Source organism: Cicer arietinum, chromosome 7, assembly GCF_000331145.2.
Source record: "Cicer arietinum cultivar CDC Frontier isolate Library 1 chromosome 7, Cicar.CDCFrontier_v2.0, whole genome shotgun sequence".
NCBI classification, from domain to species: Eukaryota; Viridiplantae; Streptophyta; class Magnoliopsida; order Fabales; family Fabaceae; genus Cicer; species Cicer arietinum.
Genome location: NC_021166.2, coordinates 43,713,970 through 43,726,958, shown reverse-complemented (window position 1 = coordinate 43,726,958; position 12,989 = coordinate 43,713,970). Strand labels below are relative to the sequence as shown.

Below are 12,989 nucleotides of genomic sequence, written 5' to 3'. Positions count from 1 at the left end.
GAACCTCCTACTTGATTCCATTACTAACAGATCTGCAACTCCAACTGACTCACAAGAACATCACCTCACATGCCAACAATGGTGGAGGTAGGGATGAAAATGGGTATCCGCTGGCACTGATAGTAGTCATTTGCAACCCACCCAGTTGGATAAAAATGATATGCGTCCTATCCATACCCGCGCTGATATCTGCTAAATAGATATTTATTTGTTTTTAAGTATCTGCTAGATATCATCTTTTTTAATGTAGAATGTTTCCCCTCGTTTGTCAACACAAAAAAAGTATTAACACATAAAAACATTGATACATCAGCACATACACAAAAACTATAAAAAATTCCATCATAAAAAGTATAATACATTAACATATAAACAAAATGCATTACAACATAGTAATTTCAATAATTTAAAAATGGGTGTGGATATCCGCAGGTATGGATACCATTACATCCACCTTTGTATCCATTAACTAACAAGTAATTAAAATATCTATTTATTTTACCCAAGGATACCCGTTAAACTACCCGCCCCGTGCCCATCACCAATTTTATCCACAGATACCCATGGGTTTGGTTTTGTTCTGCGATCTCAACGTGGAGGGGTTTCCACAAATGAACATGGTGAACATATTACTGCTTCAACAGATAAGGAACAGCACTGTCAGTGGCACCCATCTGAGTTACTTATTCTGGAAGCTTCTAGTGGAAGCTTACGATTGTGATATAGGATTGAGAAAATATTGACCCAGGACTTATATGCATATTGTGATACATTTTTTATGACTGGTTCTATTCTCAAAATCACAGCTGCATAATTGTTAAATATATCTGAAAGTTTGGAATGGTGCTTCAGCAGCTTCACCACTGAGAAACCTATCATGGTACCTCACCCTAAGATGCACACAAAAATATCCATGGTAAACCCTTCCTAGTTCAAGGGAAATAAAAGGCATACCTCAAGGGAAATATAATACAATAACAACAGAAGTCCAGAAGATACAATCAACATAATAAAGAGAGACCAAAATCATACAAAAAATGAAGCTGGACAATAGACATACCTCCAGCAATTCAGAACCCCAAGGTGGACTTGTTCGAAGCGTGTGTCGATCATATTCAAGAAAAAAATCTCTAATACGTTCATTGATAGGGTATAAAGAAGAACATAACCGTAAACGCAATCTGAAGACATTTTTTCCATCTTCCAAATAATCCAATCTCTCCTATAAAAAAACAAGAAAACAAAATGTAAAATGAGTCAAGTTCAAACACAATATGAAAAAACAATCCAAATAAACATAAACCCAAGTGAAGTAAAATACAACACATGATATTACAATTAAAAAGATCAATAACTATCAAAACAAAAATCAAAAGGAATGAAAATGAGGGGTTAAGTAATAGTTCCGTTCACTATCCCTAGAATTGGATTAATTTTTTAGTAAAAGGCTAATGGCATGCAAAGGCACTCACTCTCCTAGGATGCTTGAAAACCTTCAGCATATAAGGGAGGGGTTTAGATGATCAGATGATGATCTCTATCATATAAAACTCTTAAACAAGACAACAGTTTTTGTTAAATCCTCCCTTTACACCCAAACATACCGATAGGTTCACACTTCCCAAAGAAAAAGGGAAAACAAGTAACCTATAATCGTCATTTAAGATATACAGGTGTCCACAAATATTATAAACACGCACCCGTCCTGCATCCTGGAGATAATGTGGGACCAACTCTCTCAAAATCGGAAGATTTATTTCCGACCGCAGCCTGTATAACATCAAGAACAAAAGTTTCCACAAATAAGATAATGTGGGAACAACTCTCTAAAAGTCGGAAGATTTATTTCCAACCGCAGCCTGTATAACATCAAGAACAAAAGTTTCCACAAATCAAGCAAAGAGTGTATGAATGATTGGTAACGATGTTAGTAGGGAGACAACAACTTCTTCTTCAAAAGCTCTTTTACGACACTGCTAAAAACTTTAGTGAATGATTGGTAACGTTTTTAGGGAGACAAATCAACAATTATAATCTAGAGTGAAATAAAACCCACAACAGAGGCATTATGATTATAGATACAATTAAAGATTTAGAATGCAATATGGGGACTGATTCACTTTTTTTGCAAATAATTTATAATGATTTAATCAGGTTATGATTTTTAAAATATAGCTTCCACTGTATTGCGCTCATATATCTGCTAGTTAGTCAACCTATGATCCAACCTATGATCCACCCATTGCACATGAACAAATGCCGAAGCCTAAACAACTTCATACAACTTTTGTGTCTGTATTTGTTTCCTATCTGCTTTTCATTTTTCCAATTTGGAAATTCAACAGCAGAAAAATTAGACTACTTGCCATCACCATCATGGTCTTAGGTATGTAATTGAGAGTTCTATCATGAGCAATCTATTTTTGTTTGGCTGACCAGAGCATTAAAGCACAAAATGTCAGTAACAAAATTAACATTTCTTATGACTACTGAAAGTTAAGGAGATCAAACAAGAGAACATACTGAGCATGTGACGATAAAGGAAGAGCTGCATATCCAATGACCACCTGCAAAAAATTTACAAGGATAATCAATTCAAAAGAATAAAAAAAAAGCTCCAGACACCAAGTCGTGAAAAGCAGGAATAAAAACAACAAATTAAGTGGAACAGATAAAAAAACTAACTGGCTTTGGAGCTTCCAATTTTGTTTGCAGATCAACATGAAATAAAGTAAATAGAAGGTGGTGCATTGGTGTCCACATGGCAGGAAGGGAAAGTTTAATTTCATCATGGTAGCTAGCAACCCTAGCCCCAACTGCAACTTGAGTGTGACCCCACTTCTGATATGATGTCTCTAGACCTGGATCTCTAGGATAAATTGCCTGGACAGATTAGATGTACCAAAAAAATATATAAGACGATTAAGAAAGTATAGCACAAACCATGAGTTGTCGTAAGAACAAAAAAATGAAGGTCAATACCTCCAATGGCTGTCTGCGAATATCACCATCATCCTCTCTGAGTTCAACCCGTATAAACAAATTCCTTTTCCTACCCAAACTTACGGTCAATGGATACACATACAGGCAGTGAAAAAGTTGCAAAAACGGCTCGTTTCTCGTTGTAGTGCGGAAGTCAAAAGCATGGAACTATATGTTAATCAATATAGAGCATATTAGCACTGATATGGTATATAGAAATAAAATTAACTTATATTCCCAATATTAATAAGTATCCTCGTCACTGCAGTAAAATTGAGCATTATTGGGCTTTAATATCTTAAGATTCTTAACCAAACAAAACATAGACACCAGCAAGTTTCAAAGATCCATTCAGAGTGATGACTATTCAGCAAGAGAAGCCACAATAAAGAATCCCTAAAAGTTGAGAAGTAGACTATTCTTGAAGAGGTTCGATAAGTTTCTTTTATACCTCCCATAATTAAGAAATAAACCTTTTAAAAATTGAACCTCTAGGGTTGGATATGTCTAGGGATGCGAATAGGCCATACCGGCCGACAGGAGCCTACGACCTAGCTTACGTCAGGCCCAGGCTAGGCCAAGTTTTTTTTTAAACATATAAAGTCAAGGCTTCTAAAAAAACCTATTTAGTTAAAAAGGTCAGACTACAGGCCACATGATAAGCCTTTTAGGCCTAGGCCGACCTATTTAAATAAATATAAATAATATTTTTTTAGTACTATAAATATTATATTAAATTTTGATCTTTTTATTATATATTCAACTTTTAATAATTTACGCATATTAACCTCATTTAGTTTTTGACATATTTAAAAGTATTATTATAAAATATAATTTAAGTATAATGTATATAAAGTCATATTCTTCAAAATGTGATGTGTTAGAATATTAAAAAATATCTTATAATATCTTTTATATTATATTAGAGTATCTTAAATTATTTCTTAGGATCAATTTATAATTATAGAGATATCTTAGAATATCTCTTATTATTATTATGATTTATTCCTAATTTAGGATTTAGTCTATGTTTCTCTATAAATAGATATTAGTATTGAGTCTATTGTAATCAAGTCAGCATTAAGCTATTATCAATAATATTCAAACCCTTATTATTTTCTCTCCTCCTTTTCTCTAAAATCTCACACTTTCAACATGGTATCTAGAGCCTATTTCGATCCTCCTTGAACGATTCCGCCTCTATTCCGCTGTCGAGTTCCCAACAATTAGGGAATATAATTATAGTTTCTCTTTTCTAACATTCCAATATTCGGTGAGATTTTTTTTTGCTTTTCGTTTATTTTTAGCAGATCAGTCACAGCACTGTTTATCGCGCGGTACTGTTCACTGCGCAAAAGAAAAAAAAAAAAAAAAAATATATATATATATATATATATATTTTTCAATTGCCTTCCATGAATTTCTCTCAGGCTGATGATTAATCAGACTATCTGGCTAGGCTATATTTATAGCTATTCTTTCCGACTTCACATGCATCCCTGAGTTGCCTCTCCATTATTATTGGTTTGAAGCTTCCAAATGCAGTTTTTTAGAAGAACGGAGCTTGCTTTTTTCAATTGCCTTCCATGAATTTCTCTCAGGCTGATGATTAATCAGACTATCTGGCTAGGCTATATTTATAGCTATTCTTTCCGACTTCACATGCATCCCTGAGTTGCCTCTCCATTATTATTGGTTTGAAGCTTCCAAATGCAGTTTTTTAGAAGAACGGAGCTTGCTTTTTTCAATTGCCTTCCATGAATTTCTCTCAGGCTGATGATTAATCAGACTATCTGGCTAGGCTATATTTATAGCTATTCTTTCCGACTTCACATGCATCCCTGAGTTGCCTCTCCATTATTATTGGTTTGAAGCTTCCAAATGCAGTTTTTTAGAAGAACGGAGCTTGCTTTTTTCAATTGCCTTCCATGAATTTCTCTCAGGCTGATGATTAATCAGACTATCTGGCTAGGCTATATTTATAGCTATTCTTTCCGACTTCACATGCATCCCTGAGTTGCCTCTCCATTATTATTGGTTTGAAGCTTCCAAATGCAGTTTTTTAGAAGAACGGAGCTTGCTTTTTTCAATTGCCTTCCATGAATTTCTCTCAGGCTGATGATTAATCAGACTATCTGGCTAGGCTATATTTATAGCTATTCTTTCCGACTTCACATGCATCCCTGAGTTGCCTCTCCATTATTATTGGTTTGAAGCTTCCAAATGCAGTTTTTTAGAAGAACGGAGCTTGCTTTTTTCAATTGCCTTCCATGAATTTCTCTCAGGCTGATGATTAATCAGACTATCTGGCTAGGCTATATTTATAGCTATTCTTTCCGACTTCACATGCATCCCTGAGTTGCCTCTCCATTATTATTGGTTTGAAGCTTCCAAATGCAGTTTTTTAGAAGAACGGAGCTTGCTTTTTTCAATTGCCTTCCATGAATTTCTCTCAGGCTGATGATTAATCAGACTATCTGGCTAGGCTATATTTATAGCTATTCTTTCCGACTTCACATGCATCCCTGAGTTGCCTCTCCATTATTATTGGTTTGAAGCTTCCAAATGCAGTTTTTTAGAAGAACGGAGCTTGCTTTTTTCAATTGCCTTCCATGAATTTCTCTCAGGCTGATGATTAATCAGACTATCTGGCTAGGCTATATTTATAGCTATTCTTTCCGACTTCACATGCATCCCTGAGTTGCCTCTCCATTATTATTGGTTTGAAGCTTCCAAATGCAGTTTTTTAGAAGAACGGAGCTTGCTTTTTTCAATTGCCTTCCATGAATTTCTCTCAGGCTGATGATTAATCAGACTATCTGGCTAGGCTATATTTATAGCTATTCTTTCCGACTTCACATGCATCCCTGAGTTGCCTCTCCATTATTATTGGTTTGAAGCTTCCAAATGCAGTTTTTTAGAAGAACGGAGCTTGCTTTTTTCAATTGCCTTCCATGAATTTCTCTCAGGCTGATGATTAATCAGACTATCTGGCTAGGCTATATTTATAGCAATTCTCTCCGACTTCGCATGCATCCCTGAGTTGCCTCTCCATTATTATTGGTTTGAAGCTTCCAAATGCAGTTTTTTAGAAGAACGGAGCTTGCTTTTTTCAATTGCCTTCCATGAATTTCTCTCAGGCTGATGATTAATCAGACTATCTGGCTAGGCTATATTTATAGCAATTCTCTCCGACTTCGCATGCATCCCTGAGTTGCCTCTCCATATTTTTTATTATTTTGTGGAGCAAAATATTTTCTTGTAGCAAGCTAAAGCTTAGTAAGCTTTAGCTTGAGGGGGAGTGTTAGAATATTAAAAAATATCTTATAATATCTTTTATATTATATTAGAGTATCTTAAATTATTTCTTAGGATCAATTTATAATTATAGAGATATCTTAGAATATCTCTTATTATTATTATGATTTATTCCTAATTTAGGATTTAGTCTATGTTTCTCTATAAATAGAGATTAATATTGAGTCTATTGTAATCAAGTCAGCATTAAGCTATTATCAATAATATTCAAACCCTTATTATTTTCTCTCCTCCTTTTCTCTAAAATCTCACACTTTCAACATGATGTTAAATATCAAAATGAAACTTAATTTCATTGACATATTAACTCGTTAATCTATTTAAAGATATGTTTGATTACTTATTCAAAAATGTTAAAATGAAATAGGCTTTTAAGTAGGCTAACAGGCCATACCAGGCTTCTATCAAGGTCAGACTCAGGCCTAAAATATAAGTCTATGACAGGCCACAGACCAGGCTTAGGCCTTGAATTTTTTGACAGACCAGACTCAAGTCTAGTAAAGCCTAACTCGGCCTAGCCTATTCCGACCCCTAGATATGTCCTATTTTACATATTATTGCATGTACCTCACAACCTTAACTATGCATTTCAGTTAACATAGGAAAAGTTGGCTATTGATAGAATAACAATAACTTCATTCTCTAGAGGTGCCCCAATTAAGATTTGTTAAGAGTTGAAAATTAGACCATTCTTGAAGGTCTGAGATTCTACATATGTTCCCTTTTTTAGCATGGTATAGAAAAAAACTATTTTAGAAATGAACATCTAGAACTGGAGATGCCCAATTTCACATAATTATACTATATGCCCCCTACAAGTACAACCTTATCTATGCACTTCAGTGTAAAATTGGAAAAACGTCTTACTTATAACAGCCAGTGTTATCAATAGCAGATTGTGGAAAATAACGAAACATAAACAATCCGCTACATGAAATAGTAGATAGCATTGCAGTCAAATAGCGGAGGCCACATAGAGATCGAAATTATATATAAGAAAAGGCATGTTGCTTTCAAATTAAAAAGGGAATGAAGCCATAGCATAGCTTAATATTGAAAGGTGTATATATTACAGTGAATATAGGACCAAAATAGCCATGGCATAGCTTCTTTAGTTTTCTATTATAAAAATAGGCAATGTTTGTCATTCATTCAAAATCTTCAATTTAAATATTTTACAAAATGAAAAAAAATCTATTTTTTCTGATATTGCCGCTATTTCGGCTATCAGAAATTGGAATAGCGGCCGCTATTGTCCTAATAGCAAAACTAGGATAGTGCCGCGGTTTTCATAGCGGATTCATCAAAATCCGCTATGCCATAGCGATATACTGCCGCTATTTGACAACACTGATAACAGCTCGAAATTCCAACTTCTTAAGTTACTCTGTATCGATAATTTTAACACCTAGGTACACCATATAGACCCATTCTCTTTATCATAAATCAAAATATCCATACCTTCCTTCCAGATACTCTAACCTAAAGAACCTATAAATAAGAACTCTGGGTATACGAACACAACTTTTAGAACAAAATTGTTGCAATGAATCCCGTTAAAAATTTATTTCTTCTCTAAAAATGAAAAAACCAACCCCAACAAGTAAATATAGGTTGTCAACTCAGTCATGACTCATAAGATATAATACTTACATCATCAGCATTAAAATCCGAGTTTCCATGTTGATTTGTTCCATTGCCCAAAATTTCTTTCGCATCACTGAAATTCCACTTGGAGATACTACCCTGAGGATCATCACAACCATTACTAGGATACTTTCCAGACATGGAATCTGCAATGCGATCCCCGGGATCAACAGAATCATTGGTTGCACTGCCGCATTCTGACATAGTTTCCAAATCAGCTTGAGAAATCTGGTGCTTTTCAATTTCCAGTCTCAAAACTCCTTTGACAGGTTTATGCACTTTACGTTTGGGATCCTTGACATTTGGTACACAACCAAAGAGTATCAAGTCAAAACACTTGCTTTGAAATCATAGCAGACATGAAAACTTGTCTTTTCAGTAATAGAAAAATGCAGTTATTACGAACATGGTCTTAACAGTATAACAAGTGGACAACATAGTGTCCATCAAGATATTTTGGTTAATTATTTTGAAGCTCAAAAATTAAGAACTCGATAATTTTCAATTTCATATTGAATAAAATAAAAAAGAACCTGAGAATAATGCAATCATAAGTTTGCATTTAGCAGTTAACAGAAAATTGAAACCTATATAATAGAAAAAATTCAATAAATATATATCTATATATATATATACACACACACACATACTGAATGATTACAATGTAAGTTGTCTAACATAAACAATATAAGTCATTAGTAATACTATGAAGTGCAACAAATAGCAGCAAACTTTACGTGAAATTTTATGCCTTCAATTTAGTATTTAAGAACAAAACAGAGTCCCCATCAAAGGAACATGATGGACACACCTGAAGTGATTCCTCAGTATAACTTTCTTTGACTTTATTTAGGTTTGAAACCTCAACCACAACAGAATTTCCATTTGAGTAACTCATCTTTCCATCTAAAGAGACTTTTGTACTAGTCTCAAAAACACCTTCATGTGTACTTGAACCAGATACACTTGGAGCAAGAGGGCTGCTTGGGGAAGCAGGCCCTGCCGAAGCTGCACCAATACTGCCATCAAATAATGACACAATGGCCCATGAGAAGGATTCTTTGTAAGGCATGATTTGAGACCACACCTGCAATTTTTGCTTCTCTCTCTCAGTCAAATGCACCTGTCAAAATGAAGAGAATATCAAGTAAACAATTTTTCAGAAAATATATTATTTCATACACAATAAAAACCACCCTGCATATTATATGTTAAAAATAGTCAAGCATCCATAAGAAAATTCAACTGAAAAATGCATATCTACACTCTGCTTCTCACAATTTTAAAAGTTTAAGTAAGGAACAAAGGAGTGATCAGTTTCCAGATAAACAAATGACAAACCAACATCTCGTGAACATTATTTTATGTTATCTTTTATTTTTCAATTTTAAGGCAGATAAAGTAGAAAATTATCCCAAACAAAAACAATAATGTCTAGGCCCTTTTTAGTGGTATCCAAGTTCACAGAATAAGAACTTTCTAAAATGTACAAAGAATAAAAAGTACCACAAAGAAGAGTAAAGAAAAATGATCTAATATTATTTCTAAGCCCAAACCCCAGTTGAAGTGTCTAGGCTCATAGCATGTTTTCATAACATGGTTTTCTTGTTAAGATGTCTAGGCTCATTACATCTTTCAAATCCACCATAGTATAAGTCTATATACTTCTGCTCTCCCTTTCATTTTCTTTTATATATAAAGAGTTGATCCTCGTATGGAGAAAATAGAAATAAAAAATAGGCTTAAATGCTTAATACTATTTCTAGGTGTAAGTCTATATACTTCTGCTCTCCCTTTCATTTTCTTTTATATATAAAGAGTTAATCCTAATATGGAGAAAATAGAAATAAAAAATAGGCTTAAATGCTTAATACTATTTCTAGGTGTAAGTCTATATACTTCTGCTCTCCCTTTCATTTTCTTTTATATATAAAGAGTTAATCCTAATATGGAGAAAATAGAAATAAAAAATAGGCTTAAATGCTTAATACTATTTCTAGGTGTAAGTCTATATACTTCTGCTCTCCCTTTCATTTTCTTTTATATATAAAGAGTTGATCCTCATAAGGAGAAAATAGAAATAAAAAATAGGCTTAAATGCTTAATACTATTTCTAGGTGTAAGTCTATATACTTCTGCTCTCCCTTTCATTTTCTTTTATATATAAAGAGTTGATCCTCATAAGGAGAAAATAGAAATAAAAAATAGGCTTAAATGCTTAATACTATTTCTAGGTGTAAGTCTATATACTTCTGCTCTCCCTTTCATTTTCTTTTATATATAAAGAGTTGATCCTCATAAGGAGAAAATAGAAATAAAAAATAGGCTTAAATGCTTAATACTATTTCTAGGTGTAAGTCTATATACTTCTGCTCTCCCTTTCATTTTCTTTTATATATAAAGAGTTGATCCTCATAAGGAGAAAATAGAAATAAAAAATAGGCTTAAATGCTTAATACTATTTTGAGGTGTAAAGCTTGAGTTATTTAAGTAGAAAACTTTCTTTTAAAGTGGGCAACTATAGGTCACTCTTTGAGGTTTGATTTGAGAGTGCACATCCATCTTTGCAATTATTCTAGAATCTTCTCATTTCCTAGTGAAATATAAAAAAAGTGAGTAAATAATTATGCACCCCATGGAGAGTCGTCCTACAGCCAAAAGGTGCTCCTACATACATACTACAATGATATATAAATCCGAGAATATTGGTCCAAAATTCCTGACTAAAAGCATAAAGAAAACAAAATCCACAACAATGGAAGAAAAACATCAATACGTACTGGATCTTTACGTGAATAAACAGAAGGAGTAACTCCGCCTTCTTCGGTAGCATGCTTCTCCAACTGGATTAACAAACAAACTGAAGCAGAAGGCACGTCTAAGTAAAAAATTGCACGAGGTTCACAGGTAATTTTGGCCTGGAATTTGTATAAAAGAGAGTAATCATTGTTAGTATGAAATCATCAGTTGATTTGCTGTATTAAGAATAAATAAATTGTAACCAAGAAAATTTGATAAAATTGGTCTTGTATAGCTTACACCCTGCATTTCAGTCGGTAAGACATGAAAGTAAAAGTCTTCCGATAATTTCTCTCTTCTCTCCCTATTGTATAAGCAAATTGTACCATAAAAGGGCTCTACAAAACATGAATTCAAAAACAGAGCTCTGAATCAGACACTTGAATATGCTCTCAGCATAAAAACTAAAAATTAAATGGCATTGGCAGCAGGCAGCTCAATGAGAGGAAGGAATCCATCTAAACTGTCCCACCAATAACTACAACATAACACTTACCAGCCAATCCTGCTTGAAATTGTAAAGACTGAACCTTCACAGATATCTTCATTCCACTGAGGTGCCCAACAGAAAAAGGATGACAAAGAAAAAATTCAGTTGGGCAAAAACAAACAGGAAACACAGACCAAAGAAAATTCTACTTGAAACATCACAGGACTTCCATACTGTGATATAGGAGTTTCCGGTATCCTTTGTCCAAATATCAATGACCTCTCATTTTCCCAATCAAACGCTGGCTCATAAGCAGGAAGAGGAGAGTGACCAAAATGCTGCACATTAAGCATAAACAAAAAATCAGCATTATTGTTGTTTTGAAATATATAATAAAACCAGAAACACAAAGTACAACAGAACAAAATTAAACCCCGTTAACCTTTGGAACATCCGAATGTTCACCATCTGCAGCTTCCATAAACTGCCTTCCTGAAGTACTAGGGATGTCATCTTCACTAATGTCTTCACCCTTCGTTCGTCTTGCACCAGCAAGCCGCATTTCTGCATACACCATTGAAGTTTTTGACCCATAAATTCAAAACTCTTAGCTACAATCACCTATCATTAATAAACACAACACACAACCTACAGACTTGCTATTGGTGTCACTCCAGTAAATAACAGACATTTACATTCACAGCATGCACCCTCCAAATCTAAAAAACATGTCATTCATTCAAACCTTATATTCTATTTTTCTAAAATTAGAAGCAGAATGTAGAACCTGATATGATAAAGAAGCAAAAAAATTAAAAATTAAAATGAAAAAAAAAATTGAAATACCGGTTTCAATGTCAGTGTCGGGGCCTTCATATATCTGGTTATGAAACGACGGCGTTCCAATACTTTCATAGTGACCGTATTTGTTCTCATCCTTAACCCAATCCGTAGTGTAGCAATGAACAAGCTCATTGAGATGCGGCCACTGCTCCAGATTCTCATCAAACTGCAACACAACACAGCAAAACGACGCATCAAAACACACCATTTCAAGCACTCAGGAAGAGAATTTCATCCAGAAACGGAAACATACCTTGTTACGCCACCTAGTGGTGGCCGGAGTAGAATCTCGACGGTGGCGAAGCTGAAGCATCGCGGATCTAGGGTTTTTCCCCGGCAAGAGCAAGGGAACTAAAAAACAACGAAGTAAGACGACAAAACGACGGCGTTTTGGCGTCAAACACTAGGGAGAGAGTGCGTTAGGTAGATCTGGAAGCAGAAGAAGAAGCATTGCGAGAATTGAAAGTAAGAGAGAGTGAAAGAAGAAGCAGAAAGTGTAGTTGGTAACTGAATGCAACAACTGAAAAGTGAATGAAGAGAATAATCAAAGAAGAGAGTGAAAACAAGTCAAAAAAGTCTAAATTGAAAGAAGACGCCAAAGAGGGTTCATATATGTAAGGGAAAAGTGGTGTCGGACCCAATGTCCTTTTCTATTATTTTTCTCCCAACTTGTTGTTATTATTTTACTATATAAGTTTGGTAATTATTTTACTATATAAGTTTAGTAGTTTAGTAAGTTAGTAATAAATTAATAACTCTGTTTATCAAAAAAATTAATTAATAACTCCTATTTCCAGAACTACAATGTTGAAATGGAAAGTAAATTATTAATTTTGGTTGGTTAATTTTAGAAATATAAATGAGTAAAAAAATAAAAATTAGTTAATTAATTATTGAATAACATAATTTTGAATCAGATTGTAAATTCAATGTTGATGACAGCTTCTTGTTGGCTATTTTGAGATTATTT

General features: G+C 34.0%; 1 protein-coding gene across 1 annotated transcript in view; it reads right to left on the bottom strand.

Annotated features, from left to right (window-relative positions):
- Nucleotides 1–12,605, bottom strand: part of LOC101495183 (guanine nucleotide exchange factor SPIKE 1) — a 29,302-nt gene extending 16,697 nt beyond the window's left edge. Inside the window, exons 1-14 of the mRNA XM_004511122.4 lie at nucleotides 12,273–12,605; nucleotides 12,023–12,185; nucleotides 11,619–11,740; nucleotides 11,411–11,514; nucleotides 11,243–11,298; nucleotides 10,987–11,084; nucleotides 10,728–10,865; nucleotides 8,759–9,070; nucleotides 7,954–8,241; nucleotides 2,983–3,150; nucleotides 2,686–2,883; nucleotides 2,524–2,567; nucleotides 1,701–1,770; nucleotides 1,061–1,222 (exon numbers count right to left, since the gene is read on the bottom strand). Of these exons, the coding sequence (XP_004511179.1) occupies nucleotides 1,061–1,222; nucleotides 1,701–1,770; nucleotides 2,524–2,567; nucleotides 2,686–2,883; nucleotides 2,983–3,150; nucleotides 7,954–8,241; nucleotides 8,759–9,070; nucleotides 10,728–10,865; nucleotides 10,987–11,084; nucleotides 11,243–11,298; nucleotides 11,411–11,514; nucleotides 11,619–11,740; nucleotides 12,023–12,185; nucleotides 12,273–12,332 (1,983 nt within the window). The 5' untranslated portion in view covers nucleotides 12,333–12,605. The remainder of the gene's footprint in view (nucleotides 1–1,060; nucleotides 1,223–1,700; nucleotides 1,771–2,523; nucleotides 2,568–2,685; nucleotides 2,884–2,982; nucleotides 3,151–7,953; nucleotides 8,242–8,758; nucleotides 9,071–10,727; nucleotides 10,866–10,986; nucleotides 11,085–11,242; nucleotides 11,299–11,410; nucleotides 11,515–11,618; nucleotides 11,741–12,022; nucleotides 12,186–12,272) is intronic.
- Between the last annotated feature and the right edge of the window lie 384 nt (nucleotides 12,606–12,989).